Source organism: Prionailurus viverrinus, chromosome B3 (genome assembly GCF_022837055.1).
Source record: "Prionailurus viverrinus isolate Anna chromosome B3, UM_Priviv_1.0, whole genome shotgun sequence".
In the NCBI taxonomy this organism is placed as follows: Eukaryota; Metazoa; Chordata; class Mammalia; order Carnivora; family Felidae; genus Prionailurus; species Prionailurus viverrinus.
This window is the reverse complement of record NC_062566.1, coordinates 23,393,721-23,419,610: the sequence shown is the minus strand read 5'-3', so window position 1 is coordinate 23,419,610 and position 25,890 is coordinate 23,393,721. Positions and strand designations below refer to the sequence as shown.

The 25,890-nt window shown below is 38.1% G+C and overlaps 1 protein-coding gene across 4 annotated transcripts in view; it reads left to right on the top strand.

Moving 5' to 3' along the window:
* Window positions 1-25,890, top strand: part of HERC2 (HECT and RLD domain containing E3 ubiquitin protein ligase 2) — a 284,479-nt gene that overhangs the window by 4,152 nt on the left and 254,437 nt on the right. For all 4 annotated transcript variants that reach the window (XM_047861969.1, XM_047861966.1, XM_047861967.1 and 1 more), the window contains one exon: window positions 8,304-8,418. In XM_047861969.1, coding sequence (XP_047717925.1) covers window positions 8,304-8,418 — 115 coding nt within the window. The remainder of the gene's footprint in view (window positions 1-8,303; window positions 8,419-25,890) is intronic.

The following is a 25,890-nucleotide window of genomic DNA, read 5'->3' as shown; positions in this document are numbered from 1 at the left end:
ATTAAAAAAAAAATTTTTTTAACATTTTATTTATTTTTGAGAGACAGAGCCCAAGTAGGGGAGGGGCAGAGAGAGAGACACACACAAAATCTGAAGCAGGCTCCAGGCTCTAAGCTGTCAGTACAGAGCCTGATGCAGAGCTTGAACCCACAAACCACGAGATCATGACCTGAGCTGAAGTTGGATGCTTAACCAACTGAGCTAGCCAGGTGCCCCTTCAATACTCTTTTCTGATTGTTGTGTGGAGTACTTTGAATCGGCAGTTCTTCACAACTCTCTTGAAGAGTCAATAAAATACAGAGCTAAGAGATGTTATCTACATAATCACTACTGTTACCATTTTTTATATTTAAAGTAAAAGTCCTGTTTGATGTGATTGGTAGTTTCTCAGTGAACTGAAAAGTCAATTAAGCAAAGGAACTATAAAAAATAGTTTTTTTTAAAGGTATATGATACCTTAAAACCTTTTTATTCTTTTTTTTTTTTTTCTTAAATTTGATTCAAGAGATAGCAAAAGGGGGAGGGGTAGAGAAAGCAAGAGGGAGAGAGAGAATCTCAAGCAGGCTCTACACTGTCAGTGCAGAGCCCTATGCAGGGCTCCATGCTATGAACCCGGAGATGATGACCTGAGCTGATATCAAGAGTTGGATGCCTAACTGACTGAGACACCCAGGTGCTCCAAGAGCTTTTTATTCTTAAGTCATATATGCACATTTATTTGCTAGTCTTGATGTAAGGCTAAGGGTATGTCTTTGAGCATGGTCCAAGAATGGTATTATCCTTTTCTTGCATAATCTGTACTCAGATTAATCTCCTTACAGTTTCTATTTTTGGGTTCTTTGAAGTAGAGCATGAAATTAGATATGTATGATGCAATTTTTTTTTAACTTTTTATTTTGAAGCAATTATAGACTCATAGGAAGTTGCAAAGAAAGTGGAGACGTCACTGTATACTCTTCACCCAGACTCCCCCAGTGGTTACATCTTATATAACTATAGTACAGTATCAAAACCAGGAAATTGACATTGGTACAATGTGTATATAGTTCTCTGCCAATCATGTAATTATACCACAAAGATCTGCCTCTTGCTCCTGTATAGTCACACCCTCCTTACCCCACCATCTCTGACCCCTGGCAATCACTAGTCCATTTTCCATCTTTTTAATTTTGTCATTTTGAGAATGTCATATGGTAATGTGACCTTTTGAGATTGGTTTTGTTCATGGTGTAATGCCCTTGAGGTCCATCAAAGTTGTTGAGTATATTAATAACTAAACTCGAATCATTTGTCCCTTTTAATCATCAATTTAAAATGAGTAAAGATAAGTTAAATATTAAACATAAAATTATTACATGTATATACTGTCACTTTATGCTTGGAAATATCAGTACCTTAAAGAACATAAAAGTGATCATCTTGGTAAATTCTATTCTCAGGTTTTCCAGTTGACAGATGAGATGTAGGAATAAAAGAATTTTGTAAATACAGGTAACTTAATATTCATAATGGTATCTTTTGATTAATTTCTTGTCTATAGGATAGGTAGCGTACCTCACTTTTTTTTATTGATGAATTTGGTTGTCTTTTTCTCTGTATTTTGGATTAATTTTATCAGAGCTTTATACATATTGTTAGTCTTTTTAAAAAAAAATAACTGTTCTTAGAAAAGACTAATAATGTTTATAAGGAGAATATAATAAGGTTACCATCACACATTGACCACAAGACTTTTTTGCAGAAGAAGATTGAGTAACACATTTATGGCACCCTCTAAGAAAAGAAAATGTGAGCCAAGGATGTTACGTTCTAGTAAAACTGACTTTTCAGGTAAAAAAGGCACAACTTTATCAATGAATGAATATTGTTCCCATGAGCTCTTCCTGAGGAAGCTAGTAGAGAAGGATCTTTAGATGACTTAATGACTGTAGACGGGCATGAAGACTCTTGGTTATGTGTGGAGCCTGGAATAAATGAGTTTTAAAAGGGAGAGAGCATATTATGTAATTGCTGTAAGCTTAGACATGGTACATTATAGTATAACTGTTCTGCCAGTATCTAATCTATTAATGATACGCATCGAAAATTTCACTTTAGGTGTTGTATTTCATCTGGGGTTCCATTCAGGTCCTTTTTATATCTTCCATTTCACTTGTCATCAGGTTCATATTTTCATATTTGTGAGCCTATGGACATATCTATATAATAATGCTTTTAACGTTCTTGTCTGCTAATTCTATTATCTCTGTCACATCTAGCTTTATTTCTATTGATTGCTTCTGTTGTTTCCATTGATTGATTGCTTTGATTATGGAGCATTTTGTATGCCAGGACATTATAAGTATTATGTTATTCTGTGCTGGCTTTTGTTTTATTTATTTTTTTTATTGAATGCTGGACATTATAAATATTGTATTATTCTGTGCTGGATTTTTTTTTTTTTTTTTTTTAAGAGCATTAGTTTGTCTGGCATGCATGTAGGTTAGTTGGGATCAACTTAACTTTTTTAAAGCTTGATTCTCAGGTTTGTTCAGGCTGATGTAGCACAGCCTCTAGTCATGTGCTAATTTATCTGCCTTACTAAGGCAATACCCTCCTTAGGACTCTTCCTAATGCTCGGTGTGTTGGGTGTTTTTTTCATTCTGTTTGGTAGAAACATAGGCTTTTCTCAGACTGGAAATCATGGGAATTCTGCCCACTTCTTTCTAGAGCTTCGTTCCTTAGCCTTGATAATTTTTTCAACTATCGGCATTCAGCCCAAGACTCAAAGTGTCCCCTCTGCCCATCTCTAGGGATCATTCTCTGCAGCTCCCCCTTCACCTGTATTCTTGTCATTTTAACCTACTTATAGCTGAACTGTCTCTTCAATTCAGCAAGACCTCTGGGCTCTATTTGGATTCCCCTTTCCTGTGCTGCATCCTGGAAGCTACTTCTAGGCAGTAAGCTTGGGCACTTGTAGGGCTTCATTTGTTGCCCTTCTCAGGGGTCATAGCCCTGGGCTGTTGTTGTCCAGTGTTTGAAAACAGCTGTTTGATGTATTTTGTCTGGTTTTGTAGTTGATTACAGCAGAGAGGTAATTCCTAAACAAGTTAATCCTTCACCGGCAGAAGCAGCATAGGCCTTCCTAATCTGCTTTTAATCTCATTCAGAGTTCTTAATTATCGATAATGTATTTTTTTGATTCTAGAATTTCCATGTTTTTGTTTAAATGGATTTTATTGAGTGCAGTTATATTTAGTAAGGTACATCTATTTTAAATGTTTAGTTTCAAGTGTTTTGGCATTTTTTTTCCTTCCTTTATAGTTTCTTTGCGTCTTCCCTTCCCTCTGGGCTGGCACCCCAGTATACCCATGGGCTGCCCTTCCCCTGCAGTCTTGGATATAATGTCACCAATAGCATGTGGGTTATGGCTTCCCAACTGCCTACCATGGAGCCAGTGACACAGCCTACAAGGTGGTGGGAGAGCAGGATCTAGCTCCCCATGGACTGAACATTCATCTCTTGACAAGGAGAGATAAAGGAACTAGTATTTTAATTTATTTCTTTTTTCTTCCCTCCTTGGATTGTTGATGGTTTCTTTTTGCAAACCTAGTAGAAGAGCCCCACATGCCTAGTGAATGTGCCTAGTCAACAACCTGCTGTATCTGCTATTCACTGTGGAGTAGGGCCTTTTTCTGTAAAGGGCTAGATGGCAAATATTTCTGTGAGCCGTGTGTTCTTTGTAACAACTACTTACCTCTGCCATTGTCATGCCACACATAATATATAACAAGTATGTCTGGGTTCCATTAAAGCTTTATTGATACTGAAGTTTGTCATAATTTTCATGTGTCACAAAATATTTTCCTTGACTATTTTTCAGCCATTGAAAAATGTAAGAACCATTTTTGGTTTGTGGGCCATATGAAATCAGGTAGTGGGCCAGATTTGGCCTGTGGGTTAGGCCTTAGTTTGCTTACCCCTGTGGTAACGTGCTGTGTCTTATGCTTCATGTATTCCCTTGTCCCCCTTTCCCCTGCCTCTCACTGCCCTGGGCTGACATTTGCCAAGTAAAGTGTCAGGACTTTAATCTATTGCTCAGGCTCTCCTTTTTAGGACAGTCTGTGTCTATATTTCTATCTTTTGTATCTGCTCTTGGTCTGTTTCTATTGTCTTCTATACATTTTTTTTCCATTTTTCTGTCACATTATCTTGCCTTATCCATTATTATTTTTGTTTGAGTTCCAGATAACTGTGTATGAAAAACTATTGTGGTGATTTGAGGCTCTGGCTCTGGGTGACAGTTTCCTCCTCTGGAGGGGAATCTATCAGTCCAGTTGCACTAGCAGTCCCAGGTCACTGCAGAGAAGTTGAGAACTGAGATGAATCAAAACTGGGCTTCTTCCCTAGGAATGCCATCTGCTCCCACTTCACCCCTGCTTCTCGTGTGTGTGGGCCTTCGAGGTTTTGCTCAGAGCAAGGTTTATTTACTAGGCCTTTACCCCATGAGGACCCTGGCTGCAGCCTGTCCCCCAGCAGCTCTGCTCAGCTATTGGCTTAGTCCTGCTCACAGAATTGGCAAGTGCCTTTTGGGGAAGCAGACTTAGGTTCTTTGGGCTGTACTTCTCTCTTGGGTCTCAGGCCTCCTATTCCTGGCTGCCTGATGTCTTAAAACAGATGTACTTCATGTTTCTATCTGACCTTCCTTGGCTTACTTTTTAAGTGCATTCTCTCTCTGTCTCTCTGTCTGTCTTTTTTTTTTCTTGGTATCTCTAAGCTCTAAACACCAATGTTATTCAACTGGGACTGCATCCAAAGACATTGATGCAGTCACCTTGTGGGTAATCCCAGTGTGCAGTTGGGGTTGAGGATGTTGGTTACTCTCTCTCCTTGGGTGTTGGCATTTCCTCCAGGTCCTGATCCTATATCCCACTTGCCGATGACTCTCAAATTTGGATCTCTAGTCCTGAACGCTCTGTTAACATCTGGATTTGTATTTGCAGTGTGTATGTATGTATGTGTGTGTGTGTGTGTGTGTGTGTCTGTGTGTCTGTGAGTGTGCATATAAGTATATGCATGTGTGCGTGGAGAGAGGATCTCGGTGTTCATGTTCATAGTTAGTGCAAATCTCAGTGGTTAACACTGAGTTAGTTCTCTCTCGTTCTGATTCTATCCCTCCCTTTTTTCCATTTGTCTCATCTGTCTCATTTGATCTGAAATGTCTTAAGTACTTTACTTTCCTTGTCTTGGCTTAGGCTGTCATCCTTTTTTGGGGTGACTCTTGGCAAAAGGCTCCAAAGTTATTTTCTTTGTTTCTAGTTTCTTCTTCTGTCTCTATCCATTGCACTGATAGTGAGTTACGCCTTAAATGATGATCATTTATTCCCTGGACCACCTAAAGATGCCGTGTAACTGCTGGAGGCACACATGAGGCTGGTTAATCTGGCTCCTGTTTGCGTCCCAGGCTTATGTGGCTGTGTGGAAGCTGGACTGAACCCCGGCAGTGTTAGCTGCCCTCCTCTTACCTAAACGAGTAGATGGGCCAGGCTTTTCCCTTCCCTTATTAAAACAACAGGGGCGCTGAGTGTTTGTGGCTCACTCTTTAGGAAGGAGTTTCCTTTTCTCCTTGCCAGTTGATACTTTTATCTTTTTTTCTTCTTTTAATTTTTGTAAATGTTTATTTATTTTTTTTGAGAGAGAGATACAGTGTGAGCAGGGGAGGAGCAGAGAGAGAGGGAGACACAGAATGTGAAGCAGCTCCAGGCTCTGGACTGTCAGCACAGAGCCTGATTCAGGGCTCGAACTCACCGCGAGATCATGACCTGAGTGGAAGTTGGAAGCTTAACCGACTAAGCCATCCAGGTGTCCCAAGAGTCATATATTTTCATTCTAAGTGTGTTTATGGCAGTTATCTTGTTAGTGAGGTGAACAAATAAAATATGAGGGCTGAAAGAAAGCTGTTGCTTCTATGAAAACTAAGTTGGATGCTGAATTGGTTTTCTCTTGCTGTATAACAAGTCACTGGCCACAAATTTAGCACCTTAAAACAACTCATGTTTATTCTCTCTCTGAGTTTCTGTGGGTTAGGAGTCTGGCCACAGCTTAGCTGGGCCCTCTGCTTTGGGTCTAATAGGCTGCATGAAATCAGGGTGTGGGCCATGGTGTGCTCTCATTGGTGTCCTCTTTGTCAGAATTTAGTTCGTTGCAGCTGGGGGACTGAGTCATGGGCTCCTAGATGCTGCCCGTCTGCATGGCAGCTCATGGCAGTTTGCCTCTTCATGGCTGTAGAGAATGTCTCTTCTGGATGGCCCCACACTCTTCAGGGCTTACACCTGATCAAGTAGGGCCTCTAGGGTAATCTTCTTTTTTATTAACTAGAAATCAACAGATGTGGGACTTTAATTATATGTGAGAAGTTCCTTCATGTTTGCCATAGATGGAAACAAAACCTGGTCACAGGTGTGATGTCCATCTTATTCATGGGTACCCACCCAAACTCAGAGGGGATTACACAGGGTATGTATGTACTAGGGGAAGAGGATCTTGAGGGCTTAGACTTTTGCTTACCACACATGCTTTGGGTAAAAGTGAGATGCTGAAAATATTATTTGTACAGGTTAGGTAAAAGAGAACTCTAAAGGATTGGGGAAAAGGTCTTGAAAATCTGGAAGAATTCTAATCTGAGATTGCTCACAAAGTGCCCTTTAATTCTTGCTCCATTTAAAGAATTGGAGACTGGAAATAGTGGATGCTTCATGAGGGTGGTGCATGCTGGAATGATGACAAGGAATGAGTTAGTGGACTTGTAAAAAAAAAAAAAAAAAAAGGCCCTGGCTTTTCTTTAAAAGATGGCCAAACAGGGACGCCTGGGTGGCTCAGTCAGTTAAGCATCTGACTTCGGCTCAGGTCCTGATCTCACAGCTTGTGAATTGGAGCCCTGCATCAGTCTCTGTGCTGACAGCTTGGAGCTTGGGGCCTGCTTCAGAGTCTGTGTCTCCCTCTCTCTCTCTCTCTGCCCCTACCCTGCTCACACTGTCTCTCTCTCTCAAAAAATAAATAAACATTAAAAATAATAATAATAAAAAAAGATGGCCAAACAGATGTGTCTGTTTTAGTGTAAAGTGTCTTGTGTGTATGGGCTTCTGTTTTCAATGGGTGCCTTCTCTGGGTGTCCACCCCTGTGCCTCATTGGCTGCTTGCTCTGGGAAGCCTTTTCTGACTCCTAAGTACTGACAAGTGAGAGTTATTTTTGTTTTTTTTTCTTTGAATATTACCATGGACTCATGTGTTTTTATTTACTTTTGCAGTCCACTGCAGTTATGTATTTTGATGCTCAAAATTGTTTTAAATTTGGTCAGTGGATTCCCCATAAGTCCTTAACCAGCTTTTTTGGTGCAAACACAAAATATTCCAGGCTCATCTTGTTGCCCTGAGCCTTAAATCAGCCTTTTTTCCTAAGAGCCCAGATTTTGTTGAGTGGGAAGTGAGATTTAAAAACTGATACGTGGGTGCTGGGAGTACTTATTGCTCCCAGAGTATCATTGATTCTAGGTCCTTTCCAAAACGAAGCACATATATTCAAATATGAATTCATATTGAGATTTCCAGTTCAGTTTGTTCTTAAAAATGTCCTTGATTTTATCTTTTATACTTAAAACATTCATATCTAGTAACACTAACATAACTGCTGTAAACACGTTTTATTATGTTAACACTGCTCTATCATACAATATATATGAGGTAGTTTTAAGATTTTAATTAAAGTCAATATTATGATTATTGATAAGACCAATGAGTAAAGTTTAAGATATTTTTTCCCTTAGAGTATATTTGACTAATGATGTATAATTGAAAAGGCCCCTGAGATGCTTTTCTTTGTGATAAACGTAGGTTAATTTGCTTGTTACCAGTTGTAGATTTTGCCTTTTTATGTTGAATTTTAATTTTTGAAGATCAAAATCATTGCTCTGTTTTAGAAGTAAAAATATATAAAGTTTATTCAAAATCTTTCATTCATCTCTACTGCCCATGTTCCTCTCCTTGTCTCCCTGTAGATAATTATTATTATTTGTTTCTGGTTTATCTTTCCAGAGTGCGTATGTATGTGTCTTTTTTCTTGTGTCTTATGCAAAAGTTAGCATGGTATGTATACTGTTATGCACTGTGCCTTTTTCACTTAACTATATTTTTTGGGATGATTTTTATTAAATGTTGATGATTGAATAAAAAAGAGGAAATGAAAATTTTTAAAAAAATCATCTAATTCTTTAAGAATTGCATTGTGAGTATGATCATTCTGTAAGTTTATTATTTATCGTTACCAGCTTGCTTTCACACGAGATGGGCTCTGTGGCCTGTGGAATGAAATGGTTAAAGATGGAGAAATTGTATATACTGGGACAGAATTAAACCAGAATGGAGAGCTTCCTTCTAGAAAAGGTAAGGACCTTTCACTAGTAGTTTTCATTTTGTAAAGACCTTTATAAATCGTAGTTTATAGAAATTTTGGAATGTGCAATGGGAATATGAGTACCTGAACATAACTCTGAAATTTTGTTTTCTCTTTGGTGATTGTTGTCTAAATTACAGTTAATTATGAGCTACCTGGATTTCATTGTTCATTGTAAATGAAGGTCTTTTCATTGCAAAGCTACCTTGCTCTGGTGTCCTTCCCCAGTTAATATTTCTTCTTTTAAGTTTTACAATATATCTTGCCTTGTCAAACTATAAATAGTAATTATTATAAGAGTGAGGAGATACAATTACTCCTGAAATTTTTCCTACCTGACTCTTCTATGGGAATATATAAAATACTTTTTGTAAGCCTTTGGCCTGTGGACTGGTCTTGGCCCCTTATTTCATTGTATCTTGTGTTTTTTGCAGAGAAATACCAGCAAACACTCTTGTTTAGGCCTGTTGTTATGAAAAGTCAACAAGACTCCGTCATTTAGTTGTTCTCGACCTTGGCTATGGCTCAGAAACTTTTGAGTCTTTAAAAAGAAATGGATGCCTGTACCCACCCCAGACCTGTAGAATCTCAAAAACCCACTTGAGATCTACTGCTGAAGTTGCTGAAGTTTGTTAGTCCCACTATTTGAAAGCCATCAAGGTGGATAAAAATATTACTTTGGAAAGTAGTTCTTACCCTCTTTGTAGAATGAATTGAGATAGTGTCCATTTGAAAATACACTGGAAAACATTGGTATATTTTTTTGGTTACAACAGCTAGAATTTTCTTTTTTTCCTGGCATTTCATTGTGAAAATTTCCATACACCCAGAACAACTGACATATCTACATAGTGAGCAGTTGCAAACCCCACGGATCCTACCACAAGTGTTTCTCTTCACTTGTTTATCTCAGGGGTCCGTGGATCTCCATTCTTCTGTCCATTGGTGCATCTTACCTGGCTCCCTTACTTCATGCATATCATTTACTTGATTGAGTTCAGTTTAGCTTTTTCTTTCAGTAAAATATATGCATAATGAAATGCATATGTTTTATTATTCCACAAGTTTTGACAAATGTAACTTGTGTAACCTAAACCTCTCTCAACATTACTTCCCACTTAGAAAATTCCCTTGTGCCCCTTCCTGGCCCCTCCCAGACCCCACTTTCTAGATGCAGACATGGGTCTGATCTTTCTTTCTGTTGATTAGTTTTGCCTGTTCTAGAACTTCATGTAAATGGAATGATGTAGTAGTTTGTTCTTTTGTGTCTGGCCTCTTTTACTCTGTAATTTATTAATAGTTTCAGTGGTTCATTACGTTTAAAAAAAAGTTTCCCATCTCTTCTTCCCGCCCCTCCAGTATTTGTTAATGAATTAAACAATATTTCCCCCAATTTTTTTTTTATGAAACACTCATTCTAAAAGATGCTCTGAGAAAAACTATTTACTTGGAAAAATTCAAAGTATTGAATTGAGAGTACTATATTCAAAGTAATTTCTGATTATATTTGATGAATATGTTTTCTTCTTTTGAAAGTCATATGGTTAGAAAGCAAAGCATAATTTTTTTTTAATGTAGGTCCCAATTGAATAATTTTTTGGGGGATCATTTTTTTGGTATTCAGTAAAAGTTTCTATTTTAGGTGTGGCCTGATGTGTGCTTTTTATTGTTAGAAAATACTTTTTTCACGGATAGGTTTATATCTATACCAAATTCCATTTAGAAGACTATGTATGGGGCACCTGGGTGGCTCAGTCGGTTGAGTGTCTGACTTCGGCTCAGGTCATGATCTCGCGGTCTGTGGGTTCGAGCCCCACATCGGGCTCTGTGCTGGCAGCTCAGAGCCTGGAGCCTGCTTTCGATTCTGTGTCTCCCTCTCTCTCTACCCCTCCCCTGCTCATGCTCTGTCTCTTTCTCTGTCAAAAATAAATAAACGTTAAAAAAATTGAAAAAAAAAAAATAAAAGACTATGTTGATGGTATTGTAGCTGATTATGAGGAAAATACAGATTAGAGTAGAAGTTCTTTAGATACACAGTATTCCTTGTTGTATTTTCAAAGATTACTTTCTTTGGGAAAGGATCAGTTTCTTTCTTCCACAAACAGCCATGCTAGGATAGGTTTTTATTGTTGTCAAGTTTGATTCTTTCATGGCTTATTTCTGGGAAATAGTGGCTTCTAATAATTTCTATTTCCCCTGGAATAAACTTTATTACTTTCTTTTGCAATCAGATGTAGAACTTGCTAGTCCTACTGTTGAGGAAAGAAAGCTGCCTCCCATATAGTACAATTTTTTGTTAATTTTGGGGGATATTCCCCCACAAAAGACAGGCTGGATTATGGTCTCATACTTTTTCAAGTGAATGTTTCTAATTAACACCCTATGTGGGGTTGTTTGTATTTATTATTTTGAGGGAAAGTAGAGGAGGGAATAGGATATTAAAACAAGAAAGTTAAGAGGCTACTAAAAGATATGCTAAGCTTATTTTTTATATTTGCTTAGGGCTGGCCTTGTATGAAGAATTTAAGCATGAGCTCTTTAATTTATTGTAAACCTTTTTAGTCTATGCAGGTAGTAGAAATATTAACCAGTACTTTGCTTAGCTGCTATATTTTTTCTTGAAAGTATTTTCTCATTATTTCCTTTTATCTTCAACTTTACCAACAAACGGAAGCCACAGTTTGCACAAATAACAGGGGAAGAGCTGGAAATTGAAGCGAGGCCTCTTGAGAAAGTTTCGCTATTTCTTTTATACTGCAGATATTATTTATTGACACCAGGATCAACTTCTTGTAGTTCCATGGAGCTGATGAGTTCATGTTGTGTATAAGTGTGATAATTGTTTTGAGTGTGTGTATGTGGGTGTCTAGTCAGTACTCTTTATGTGTTTTTAAGAGCTCAGAGATTATTTACTTGAACATGAATGTTTCCATTATATCCTATGCTGATTGGCAGCTTTCCTGCTGTTTTATAACTTTTCTTTGGAGTTGTAAAACATTAAATGTGGGCTTTCTCCCACAAGAATTCATGATCATTTGGGCAAAAAAAGGGTGTGAGCTGTTCAGGGGTAGTGTTGGCTGAAGCTTGAGCAACAGTTATGGAGACCTGGTCTGGGTTTGAGGGATGGTGGTATGTGAGGTTATGTAGGAGAAGTGGGCACTGGCCTCCAGGTGGAGGACTGTGGAAAGCAGGACTGGCAGTGGATGTGCAGGGGTGACAGGGAGCAGTGAGCAGGAAGCAGCAGAAGTGTGTTGTGCCAGACTGTAGTGAAATGTACTCTTTCAGGGTGCCCTGCTGCATCTAAATCCTGGGAAGTATGCTTGTTGATGCAGTGGACACATTCCCTGGGTGACATGTTTATACTTTGAAGTTTGAAAGCCACTGCACAGAGGGCCATGAATATTAGGAAAATTAAAGAAGACTCTGTCCTCCTGCGGTGGGAACTCAAAGAATTAAATCCTGATTCCCTAGCCCAAGGAGTCTCAACCTCTGTTGCTCATTAGAATAACCTGGAGGGCTTGGTTAGACACCCATGGCTGGCCCTTCCTCCAGAGTCTCGAATTTCTTAGAGTTGGGATGGGGCCTGGGAATTTGCATTGCTAACATGTTTCCAAAGTCCCAAGGATGATGCTTGCTTTTCAAAGAGTATGTCATGTTTGCTTTTAAGGCACAGTCTATTGCTTTGGGAGTTAGAGACGCAGAGGAAAGGAAAAGAACCTCCTCATGTGCTGCTTAGGAAATAAGAATATTAAAGAAAACCAACCATATTCCAAAGCAAATGACCACAATTAGATTTCCCTCATAAACTTATTCTGTTCTCCATAATTAGTTCTTGTTGCTTTGGATCTTGAGTCCTTTATGGAAAGCGTAACCCACCTCTGGGAGTCTGCCTGGTGTCTACTGGCAGGGGTGATGTCAGCTTCTGCTGGAGTCTGTTCCCTACAGGATTAGTAGTTCCACTGAGGCTCTGTGTTCTTGTTTATTGAAGAACCATTTCTGGCCTTCACCTTTGGAAGGAAGCAGATAAGACATAAAGCTCTGGTTAATTGATTATACTTAGCAACAGTATCAGAATGGACAGGAGTAAAATTCTTGGCGTGATGGGCTTCGTGGCTGTGTGTGAGGATTTGTTTGTTGTCCACCCTGGGGGTTAGAACATAGCAAGGGCAGCGAGGCATGGATGCATCTGTAGGGTCTCTCACTGTCCTGGGAACTACAGAGTGTTTGTTCATATAACATGCTACTTGTATGAAATTAGGCACCTTAATTTTCTCTTTTTGATTTGCTAGCTCTTCCCATATTGTGGGCCTAGAGCACAGGGAAACTCTAATGATAGTAGTGAGCTAATAAAGAAATAAGGAACATCCCAACTCTACTTAATTTTATGTTCGGCCTTCCTTTTGCTTGTGAGCAGTTCATCATGAATTCTGTGATGTGGGAGCCCATGTTTGTTATTCTGGTCATCTGGAAAGTGCCAAAGACCATTGGGATGTAAAAACACCTTGACAATTTTTAGTTCAGAATTTTGAGTCTGATCCTGCGAAGATGGTATCAAACAGTTTCCACAGGAATCTGACCTGGGCTTTAGAGGGGAATGTCTATGCTCTGACTTTTCCCAGCTGGCATGGAGAAGTGGTTACAGAGAGGAAACCCAGTCTAGTAGTAAAGGGCTCACACTTTTGTTTCTTGATTAACTTGGTAAATTCTGACACATTTTTACAGATTTTGTAAACCAAGGCAGATAATATGTGAATTTGAATTCTATGTGGAAAAGTGCTACTTATTTAGTAGTAGAGATTTTTTTCTTTGGGACAACCAATACAAAACAAAGGGGTAGCAGAAAGCAAACATATGAAGAAAACGTAATAGGGTGGTTCAAGAAGCTTCCAGGGAAGGTCCCTGAGATCAGGTGCCAAGGCCTTATGCCTTGTTCACATCCCCTCACCCTGCTATGCCTTCACATTTACATTCCTCACCCTGCCTGTAACAACTCTATAATGGCTATGACCCGTGGGGACAAGCTCTGTTTTTTCACCATGGTATGTACCCCCACCACCAAGCAGAGTGCTGGCACACAGGAGGGATCCCATAAATAAGTAATCTGTGTTGTGAATTAGTGAGTACTTTCAGCTTCAGGCCGAAGAGGGGTGTACAAATTCCCCTAAGAAGGATGGGACACAGAAGATAAGTGACCTTTTATGTATCATTCAAGTGAATGCTTTGAGCTTTTTTACTCTGCTATCCATCCTTCTGAGTATTCTTCCTTAATTTTATTTCTCCATCTTTTAAAATCCAGTTATTGGTTTGATCATTTTTTTTACTGGAGAATGAAATTTTCCTGTTAAATGAACATAGGTATCTTTTTATTTATTCTGAACTCTTTAAATTGTAAGGGTGCTATGTTACATGTATTACATTACTAATAATGAGCTAGACATAAGAGATAGTTGCACTGTATCTTTATAATGCAAAAGAATATTGGGGCACCTGGGTGGGTCAGTCAGTTGAGTGTCTGGCTTCGGCTTGGGTCATGATCTCATGGTTTGTGCGTTCGAGCCCCTTGTCGGGCTCTGTGCTGACAGCTCAGAGCCTGGAGCCTGTTTCAGATTCTGTGTCTCCCTCACTCTCTGCTCCTCCCCCGCTCATGTCTTGTCTCTCTCTCTCAAAAATAAATAAACATTAAAATTTTTTTTTTAATAATGCAAAAGAATATCAAGGAAAATTTGAATGACCACTTCTGTGTTTGTGTCCTATTTATTTATTTATTTATTTATTTATTTATTTAATTTTTAATTTACATCCAAGTTAGTTAGCATACAGTGCTGTAATGATTTCAGGAGTAGATTCCAGTGATTCATCCCCTGTGTATAACATCCAATGCTCATCCCAACAAGTGTCTTCCTTAATGCCCCTTACCCATTTAGCCCATTCCCCCCACCCAGAGCCCCTCCATGTGTTTAGGTTCTATTAGAAAGTTGTCACGTCTAATCTCTCTTAAAACTGTACTTCTTTGTAAGTAGAAAAAAATTTCAGTGTCATACAAATACATAATACAGTATCTTTTTTTAACTAGTATTTGATTAGTTGGGACCCTTAGTATGATGGTTAAATTATGTATCAACCTTGCTGGGCCATGTTGCCCAGATGTTTGGTCAAATACTATTCTGGATATTTCTGTGAAGGTGTTTTTTGGATGAGATTCACATGTAAATTGATGGACTTTGAGTAAAGCAGATTACCCTATAATGTGGGTGGGCTTTATCCCAAGCAGTTGAAGAGCATGAATAGAAAAGAGACTGACCTTCAGCAAGAATGAATTCTGCCTCCACATTTCCTTTGGATACAAACTAACATAACTGGTTCCTGTGTCTCCAGTCTGCCTGCCTGCCCTGCAGATTTGGGGCTTGCACTTCTATGATTGTATGAGCCAGTTCCTTAAAATAAATAGCTTCTGCCTCCCTCTTTCCCTTTCTCTCCCTCTCCTATACATTCTTTTGGTTCTCTTTCTGTGGAGAACCCTCACTAATGTGCTTAGTTACCCATAGTTTTCTCCTACAGTCAATCAGTCTGTCTATCTATCTATCTATCTATCTATCTATCTATCTATCTATAGTTTATTTTTTGAGAGAGAGAGAACGGGAGAGGGGCAGAGACAGACGGAAACAGAATCCCAAGCAGGCACCAGTCTGTCAGCGCAGAGACTGTTGTGGGGCTTGTTCTCATGAACCATGAGATCTCATTACCTGTGTGGAAATCAAGAGTCGGATGCTTAACTGACTGAGCCACCCAGGCGCCCCTCCTGCAATCTCTTTTTCAGAAGCAATTGATAGTGAACAAGATTTCTTAAAGTTAGTGATGAAGGTAAAAACAAAACCCAAGTGAACCTTCTCGGATGGTGAAATGCTGATTTTCCTGATGGTGGCCCAAGACTGTTACAGGTATACCCCTCCTGCTGTGTCCCCCACAGAAGTGCTTTCTGACTCTAGGCTGCTGCTGCCCCTGGGTGCCAAGCCTTCACACCTTGGCACTCATCCTTCTGTAGGTCCTGGATATAGCAACTTGAATGGAAATCACTTTGGATGGTTTGTAAAAACTTCCTCACTGTAACTGGACAGGAATGTCTTAAAGTCCTAAGGTCATCCAGTCCTAGTTCCACTTTCTTTTTTTTTTTTTTTTTTTTTAACTCTTTTAAAAAAATCCTTTTTTTTTTTTTTGAGAGAGAGAGCACACACGTGAGCAGGGGAGGGGCAGAGAGAGAGGGAGACACAGAATCCACAGAAGTCTCAAGGCTCTGAGTGGTCAGCACATAGCTGACCCCACTGACCATGAGATCATGACCTGAGCTGAAGTCAGACGCTTAACCAACTGAGCCACCCAGGCACTCCCCTAATTCCATTTTCAGGGACCAGGTGGCAGAGGTCTCCCCCGTCAGTGGCCTCTCAGGTATATGGTCTTGGAAAGTCAGCTTCTCCAATTTCTCCTTCTTCCCAGCTTTCCATGATTTGTGATGTGTTTGGGCAGTTTGTGTTCTGTTTATTTTCTCTCTGTAAACTTTTAACCCTGCATCCATAAAAAGGAGAGCAGACAAATACTGAAGCTAATGTGATGTTGTCTCTGAACTGGTCATGCTAATTCTTATTGTTTCAATTATTCTTCTCTGTTGTTTTCTTAACCTCTAGTGACTTCATTCTGCCTTTGCTGTTGTAAATGTTCTCATTTATGCCCCTGAGAATAAAACTTGAGGTATGCTTAGTGATACTTCTTGTCTGCTTCCTGGTGACTGTCAAAGCTTTTCATCCTGGACAAGAGATTATATGACCAGTATACCCAGTTTAAAATGATCATTTTGCATTCTTATTTGTAAAATTTGTAGAATGGTATAGGTCACACGTTGGCAAATTTTCTGTAAAGGGTCAGATAGTAAATATTTTAAGCCTTGTGGACCATAACTATGAGGTAAGTATGAGACCTTGCAGCTGTTGTACCAAAGCAGCCAAAGGCAAAACTAAGCAAATGGATGTGGCTATGTGCCAATAAAACTTTATTAACAGACCAAAATGTGAAGTTCATATAATGTTAATATCACAAAATATTATTATTCTTTTGATTATTTTTCAGTCATTTAAAAACATAAAATCATGGGGTGCCTAGGTGGCTCAGTCAGTTGAGTGTCTGACTCTTGGTTTTGGCTCAGATCATGATTCCAGGGTCATGGGATCGAGCCCTGTGTTACCCTGAGCATGGAGCCTGCTTGAGATTCTCTCTCTCTCTCTCTCTCTCTCTCTCTGACCTCTGGCCCTCTCCCCTACCCTCTTTCTTTCTCTAAAAACAAAAAGTAAAATCTTTTCTTAGCCTTTGGGTCAAACACAAATTGGACTTGGGCTAGAGTTGGCCCCTGGCTCTGTCAGTGGACCCCACAGTGGAAACCCAGGGCCTAGCAGTTAGAGCCAACACTGTGTTCTAGCCCCAGCTCTGTTTCCCTGGCTAGGACCTACTCTGGGAAGCACAGTTTCTACATATGTGAATGAGAGACAACAAGGCCTGTCTCCGTGAAAGGTCGTTTGTAAAGCTTAAAAAGGATAATATTGTTTGGCTAGATGCCAAATACATTGGTTTATTTTCATTTTTCGTTAGCTGTCCCCCCCCCCCCCTTAATATCCTGCTTTTTGGGGTATCATTTCTAAAATTAAATGTATCTTGTTTCTTAAGATACTACTTTGTTCTCATACTTCCCGTGTTATTAGGTTAAAATAAGGGGCTAAATAAATCACTTATTTAAATTAGTGTTTAGTTTCTCAGGTCAAGATAGAGGGTTATCTACTGCAGATGCAAACTGTTTTCCCCCTATCCTTAATACATTTCCTCATGTCTTAACTGGCCCAAGGCCATGTCCTGCTCCAGCTTTCAGGACCTAGCTCATTGCCTGAAAATGCTTCTTCCAGACTCTCTTCCAGCTGTCTTCCCTGGTCCTTGATAAGTCACTCAGGACCTTGCCAAAGCCTGATTTGTGTTGATTAGTTATGTATGTGATATATATTTTCTAGAAGTTTTTAGGGCTATAGAAGGTATCTTTTACTTTTGTATAAAAGTGTTTACCATGGTACTTTGATGTGCTGGGTGGTAAATACATGTTTGTTGAACTTAATTGAAATTTTACTGTAATTTTAGGGAAAACCATTTAAACAATTTTTATTTTTAAAAGTACTATGGTGCAATTTATTCCTTTTAGATGTTCAGTTCAATAAGTTTTAAAGACATATATAGATTCATGTAACCATCATTGTGATTATGATTCAGAACAGTTTCATTGTCCTTAGAAAAACTCCCTTGTGTTGTTCCCTTGTGTCACACATTTCCCCAACCCCTAATCCCTGGCAACCACTCATCTGTTGTCCATCACTGTAGTTTTGCCTTTTTGAGAATTGTCATATAAATGGAATTATATGTAATATAACATTTTGAAATTGGCTTTATCTACTCACTAGTTATATCTTTAAGATTCATCCAAAGTGTGTGCCAGTAGTTCTTTGTATTAGAGTAATATTCCATGGTTTGTACCACAGTGTTTATTCATTTTGGTTGTTTCTATTTTTTTTTTTTTTTTGGTAATTATAATCTGCTATGAACATTTCTGTACAAATTTTGCATGAATATAGTTTCCATTTCTCTAGGATAAATACCTAGAGATGTATGACTGTTGGGCTATATACTAAGTGTATGTTTCACTTCATGCAAAACTGCCGAACTTTTTTTCACAGTGGCTTTATTATTTTGCCTTCCCTCCAGCACTGTGTGTTAGTGCCTGTTGTTCTGTATCCTTGTCAGCACTTGGTATTACCAGAACTTTTAATTTTAACTATTCTTATAATTATGTAGTAGGAGCTCATCTTGGTTTTATTTTGCATTTCCTTAATGGCACGTAATGTTACATACCCTTTCATGTCATCCTTACATCCTGTTTGATGAAGTTTCTGTTTATAATTTTTGTTAATTGGTTAATTAGGTTGTTTTCTTTTTGTTTAGTTTTGAGAATTTTTTTATGGTTTGTATTCTCATTACGGGTCCTTTCTCAGATACATGATTTGTAAATATTTTCTCTCAGTCTGTACCTTGGTTTTTTATTCTTTTAATAGTGTATTTTATAATTTTTTCTTTTATGGATTGTGCTTTTGATCTCATGTCTAAGAATTTTTTTTGCCTGTTGTCTGGTAATGAAGATTTTCTCCTATGTTTTCTTCTAAGAGCTTTATAGTTTTTCATTGTATTATTAGACCATTAGTCCATTTTGAGTAAATTTTTGTATAAAGTACAAGGTTTGGGTTGAAGTTATTTTTTATTTTTGCACATGGATATCCAGTTTTTCTAATACTGTTTTTTCCTATTGAATTGCTTTTGTACTTTGTAAAAAATGAATTGACTTAATTTGTATGTGATTATTCCTGGACTTTCCAGTCGTTGCATTGATATGTGTCTATCCCTTTGCTAATGCCGCACTGTTTGCTTACTGTGGCTTTATAGTATTAGAATTGGTTTTAAGACTGTGGCTAAGTACTGAGTATTAAAATTGACTCTTCCAACTTTATTGTTCCTTTTCATAATTGTTTTATTTATTCTAGTTTTTTTGCTTTATATGTAAATTTTAGAATCAGCTTCTCTAATATCTACAAAAAACTTGCTGGGCTTTTGATTGGTATTCTGTTAAATCTGTAGATCAGTTTGGGGAGAATTAACGTCATTACTATATTTTGTCTTTCAATTCATGAATGTAGTATATCTCCATTTATTTAGGTAGTGTTTTATTTCTTTCATCAGGATTGTGTACTTTTCTGCATACATTTCCTATACATATTTTGTTAGTTTGTACCTAAGTATTTACTTCTGGAGCTATTGTAAATGTTTTAAATTTTTTTTGCTTTCCAACTGTATGTTGATATTATATAGTATGTCTTCTACATTATGTCTGTTATGTAGAAAATATGTAGATGATACTATATATTACATTTTTGCATGTTGGCTTTGTCTCCTGTGACCTTGCTAAATTCACTAGGCAGTGCTTGTAGAATATTTCTTGGGATTTTCATGAAGGCAGTCATGTTGTTTTTGAATAGGAACAGTTTTTTTTTTTTTCCCAATATTTCTTGCCTTATTGCATTAACTAGGACTTCTAGTACAGTATCAAATACGGGTGAAGAGAGTGGATATCATTGCCTATACATCAATTGATAGTATCAAGTGATTTTTATTTCTGTTGGGGGGTTACATTGATTTACAAATATTGAACCAGCATTGTATTCCTGGGATAAACTCCTCTTGGTTTTGGTGTATTATTCTTTATATGTATTGCTGGATTCAGTTTACTAATATTCTATTGAGAATTTTACATCTATGTTCATGAGGGATATTCATTTATAGCTGTTATTTTTTGTATGATTGACCCTTGAACAACATGGGTTTGAACTGTGTGAGTCTGCTTCTATGCAGATAGTTTATAGCATTGTACTGTAAATGCATTTTCTCTTCCTTATCATTTTCCTAATATTTTTTTTTCTGTAGCTTACTTTATTGTAAGGATGTAGTATATAATACATATACAAAACATGTGTTAATTGACTATATTATCAGTAAAGCTTCTGGTCAACAGTAGGCTATCTACTAATAAAAGTTATTAGTAGATAATTTTTTTGAGGAGTCAAAAAGTTATATGCAAATTTTCAACTGGCAGGGAGTTGGCACCCCTGCCCCCCGTGTTGTTCAAGGGTCAACTGTACTTTTGTTTGTCCGGTTTTGGTAAATGAGCTGGGAAATATTCCTCCTCCCATTTTTTGGAAGAGATTGTAGAATTGGTATAAATTTCTTCTGTAAATATTTAGTTGAATTCTCCGTCGAAACCTTCTAGGTCTTGACATTTCTAGTTTGGAAGGCTTTAAACTCTGAACTAAATTTCTTGAATAGTTATCACACTATTTAGCTTACCCAGTTCTTCTTGGGTGAATTTTGGTAGTTTGTCGTCTTTGAGGAACTGGTGTATATCCTCTAAGTTGTTGAATTTGTGTATTTAGAGTAGATGTAGTATTCCCTTATCCTTTTAATATCTGTACTGGCTCTAGAGATACCCTTCTTTCATTCCTGATACTTGTAATTACTGTCTTTTCTCTGTTTTTCTTTTCCCAACAGTCTTGTGCATAGTTTATCAATTTTATTTATCTTTTCAACAAATCAACTCTTAGTTTCATTGATTTATTTTTCTGTTTTTCTCTTTTCAGTTTTATTGATTTCTGCTCTTCATTATTCACCTCTTTCTGCTTGCCTTGGGTTTATTTTGCTTTTCTCTTTCTAGTTTCTTTTTTTTTTTTCAACGTTTATTTATTTTTGGGACAGAGAGAGACAGAGCATGAACAGGGGAGGGGTAGAGAGAGAGGGAGACCCAGAATCGGAAACAGGCTCCAGGCTCTGTCTGAGCCATCAGCCCAGAGCCTGACGCGGGGCTCGAACTCACGGACTGCGAGATCGTGACCTGGCTGAAGTCGGACGCTTAACCGACTGCGCCACCCAGGCGCCCCTCTTTCTAGTTTCTTAAGGTGGAAGTTTAGATTGTTGACTTCAGACCTTGTTTTTTTTTTTTTTTTTGTAAACATAAGCATTTAATATTATAAATTTCCCTGTAAGGACTGTTTTAAATGTACCCCACAAATTTCGATGTGTTTTCATTTGATTCAAACTATTTTTAAATTTCCCTGGAGACTATTTTAACCTGTGCATTACTTTGAAATGTGTTAATTTCCCAGTCTTTTGACATTGTCTTGTTATCTTTCTGTTAATTGATTTCTGATTTTATGCCATATAGACAGGCCATATATACTTAGTATAATTGATTTCAGCTCATTTAAATTTGTTAAGATTTGTTTTATGACCCAAGATGTGGTCTATCTTGGTGACTATTCAATGTATACTTTAAAAAGAATGACTTCTGCTGTAGTTTGGTGATCAATGTGTAAAATGTTGATTTCGTACTTTTGGTTGAGGTCATGATCTTCAGTACTTTATTATTGCTGGTTTTCTTTCTACTAGTTCTATTACTGAGAGGGTAGTTTAGATATCTCTAATATAATTGTAAGTTGGTCCATTTTACCTTGCGGTTCTCATTTTGTGTTTTGATGGCTTATTGTTAACTTCATATGCATGTAAGATTGTTATGTTTTCTTGAAAATTTACCCCTTTATTATTATTGCTCTTCATCTCTGGTAATTTTCTTTGCTGTGGAATCTGTTTTGTCTCATATAAATAAAGTCATTTCACCTTTCTTTTGATTAGTGTTTCTTGGTATATATTTTTTCCACCCATTTACTTTTTTTTTTTTTAAGTTTATTTATTTATTTTGAGAGAGAGAGAGAGAGAGCGCACGTGCAAACATGCAAGCATGCAAGCAGAGGAGGGGCAGAGAAAGGAGAGAGAGAATCCCAAGCAGGCTCCATGCTGTCAGAACAGAGCCTGATGCAGGACTCGAACTCATGAACCACGAGATCATGATCCAAGTGGAAATCAAGAGATGGACGCTTAAGTGACTGAGCCATGCAGGCACCCCTCCACTCATTTACTTTTAGTTGCCTTGTATCATTACATATTAAATGAATTTTTAGAGATGGCATATAATTGAGTCATTTAAAAAAATCCATTCTGACACTTTGTCTTTTAATTTGTGTTTAGACTATTTATATGTAGTATAATTAATGATATGTTTTGGTTTAAGAATATCATTTTATTGTTTGTTTTTTTACTTGTTTTCTGCTTTTTTTTTTTCCTGTTTACCTTACCTGCCTCTTTTAGGGTATTTGAACATTTTTTTAGTATTCCATTTCAATTTATTTATTGTGATTTTTGAGTGTATTTGTTTATAGTTTTTTTAATGGTTGCTATAAGGGATTACAAAATGTGTACTTAAACATTTCGGTTTATTTAAATCAGTAATTTACCACTTTAATTGAATGTAGAAACTTTACCACCTATAGGTATCTTTACTCTTCTCCCTTTATGTTATAATTGTATTATTTATATATTACTTCCACATGCTTTGAAAATCTTATTAGACAATGTTGAAATTTTTGCTTTCAGTCTTCAAGTGAACGTAAAGAAACCTAAGAGAAGAATAATTTATTTACTGTTATATATATCACTGCTATTGCTCATTTTTTATTCCAGATGTTCCAAATTCTCCTCTACTATTGTTTCCTTTGTTCTTAAGATCTTTTTAGCAATTCTATTAAAATAGGTGCTGATGACAAGTTCTCTTAGTTTTTCTTCATTTGAGAATGATAGATCTATTTGCTACATGTAGAATTCTAGTTAATAGTTGTTTTGTTTCAGCACTTTAACACGTAGAACCCTAATTTTAGTCCTTATACCATAATTGGCCTTTTGATGCCATGACATCAGTTTAAACCTTGGTGATGACTGAGACTTTTAGGGGGAAAAGTGCTTCCTAGGAAGTGAGTTGGTACTTGACTGGGAAGGAGAGGACCATATGGTGAGGTGGACATCAAAAACGTGAACTTTACAAGTATCCTTTGTTATGGAAATATAGTTCATCAAGTGACCCTTGTGGTATTGGTGTGGGGAGTATGTGCCCCCAGGGGGCGTTCATTTAAGGTTAATCATTACCTGTGGCAATGGTGACAAAAATTCCATTTGCCAATTGTGAGTAATTTAAATAGAAGTTCTCTGAGGAGTCTATTGTGCTTCTCAAGTAAACTCGATGACTCCTCTTCTAGGGGAGGTGGAAGTGTCATTGAATGCTTTCCTAAAGAGCCCAGCATAGTGTATTCTGAGAAGTGGAATGAATTCTTTGGTCAACTCCAGAGGGGTGTAAGGAGTAATGGTCCTTGTCCTTACAAGGATAAGACAAGTGAGGCCTCATATTGGGGCCTTAGTATACATAGGGATGTATCACCTTGATTTATATTTTCAAGTTTTCTTTCTTTTTTAATCTTTATTTTTGAGAGACAGAGAGAGACGGAGTGCAAGCGGAGGAGGAAGAGAGAGGGAGACACAGAATCCGAAGCAGGCTCCAGGCTCTGAGCTGTCAGCACAGAGCCCAATGCAGGGCTCGAACTCACTAACCTTGAGTTCATGACCTGAGCCAAAGTTGGACACTTAACTGACTGAGCCACCCAGGTGCCCCACCTTGATTTATAGTTTCGATGTCTGTGAGGCAAGAGATTCTTGGAGTTCTTTACCCCCAAAAGATCAACACTAAGGCTATGGCTCAAAGGTTTGTAAAAATGTGCATATGGGGACATTTGTTGGTTAGAAAGTCCAGTGCTAAAACAGCTGTCAGAGGTTTTGTTAATTGTACTGGCCTTTGGGTCCCATCCTTTCTTAGGGACACCCTCACAAGGGGATGAAAGCAGCAGCATTCCATTGAGCTCCATCACATATGATGGTAGAGATGCTGTCCATAAAGTGTGTGAACTCCAAGTTCTGTTCATTCAGTTGATCTAAGGGGCTCCCCCAGTAGCCATGGAGAGGGGTGACTTTCAGCATTGTGGCATTAGAAAAGGGACTGAGAACAGGGGAGTCCACCCCCTTGTACAAGTGGGCAAAGGGGCCCAGGTTTGGTTCCATGTTATAGCTGTGTCAGGCTTGTAGGGAGGTTGCTTCCATGACCCAAAGCATAGTGGGGAGCTGAGTGTGGGCGGTCATAGGCTCAGGTTCTTTGGGAGCCTCTGTTTCCAGGAAAACTCAGTATATGGCCAGCAGTTTCCACTCCAATGATGCATAGTGTAGGGCTGGTAAGAGCCCTTACATCTGAAGCCCCCGGGCAATATGTTGTCATTACAGGTGGTTTGGAGACTCCAGGGGGCCTGCAAGTAAGGAAGTAAGTTTAGGAAGTAAGTTCCTGAAGCCTCTTTAGTGAAAAAGTCTCTGAGGGTGTGAAAAGGAATATTTGTTATTAATTTCCTAGGCCTGCTGTAACAGAATACTACAAATTAGGAAGCTTAAACAACAGAAACGTATTGTCTCACAGTTCTTCAGTCTACAGGTCTGAAATCAAGGTGTCAACAGGGTTGTATCCTTTTGAGGACTAAGAGAGAAGGGTCTTCCAAGCCTCTCTCATTGGCTTCTAGATGACATTGTCTCCCTGTGTTTTCACATTGTCTTTCTTCTGTGTATATCTGTGTTCTGTGTTCAAATTTCCTCTTTTTGTGAGGATACTAGTTATACTGGATTAGGGCCCACCCTAATGATTTCATCATTAAAACATTTTTTTTTTTTAATGTTCATTTGTTTATTTTGAGAGAGAGAGAGAGAGAGAGAGAGAGAGAAAGAGAGAGAGCAAGGAAGGGGCAGAGAGAGGGGGAGAGAGAGAATCCTAAAAGACTCTGCACTGCCAGTGAAGAGCCTGCTGTGGGGCTTGAACCCACAAACAGTGAGATCATGACCTCAGCCTAAATCAAGAGGCATACACACAGACAACTGAGCCACCCAGGTGCCCTCCTGATGGCTTCATCTTAACTTGGTCATCTGCAAAGACCGTTTTTGCAAATAAGGTCACATTCATAGGTACTGGAGATAAGAACTTAAACATCTTTTTGGAGGACAAAGTTCATTGTATAACAGGTCCCATATTTGTTAAGCCAATTTATAATTGCTAAATACTTAATTTTAATTAATTATTCATTGTGTCAGAGCATCTAGGCCTACGATGGGATATTTTAGGGCAGTAGTTGCTATGACCAGGGGAAATTTAGGCAAGACAATAGTTCTGATGGTTAAAATAAGGCATACCTGTTGTCCTATAGATTATATGTAGTAATTTTCCTAAGATTATAGGGGGTACTTTGTTTACATTTAGTGGGATCTCCAGGCATAAATGTAATCTGAGCCCCACTATTGATTAAAATCCCTGGGGGTTTGCCAATTGGTGCATTTTAGCGGATACTAAAGTTAATTCAGAACCTGTAACATATATAAAAATTCTCAACAATATACTAGCAAATAGAATTCAACAGTACATGAAAAGAATTATTTATTATGATTAAGTGGGATTTATTCCTGGGATGCAAGGCTGGTTATTTCTACACCACATTCCTAAAATAAAGGATAAGAACCATATGATCCTCTCAGTAGATGCAGAAAAAGCATTTGATGAAATACATTCTGGATAAAAACTCAACAAAGTAGGGATAGATAAAACAACCTCAACATCATAAAGGCCATATGTGAAAGACCCACAGCTAATATCATCCTCAGTAGGGAGAAAGTGAGAGCCTTTCCCCTACGGTCAAGAACAAGACAAGGATGCCCACTCTCACCTTTACTATTTAACATAGTATTGAAAGACCAAGCAATCAGACAACAAAAGGAAATAAAGGGCATACAGATCAGCAAGTAAGAAGTCAAACTTTCACTATTTGCGGACAACATGATACTCTATGTAGAAAACCTGAAAGACTCCACCAAACAAT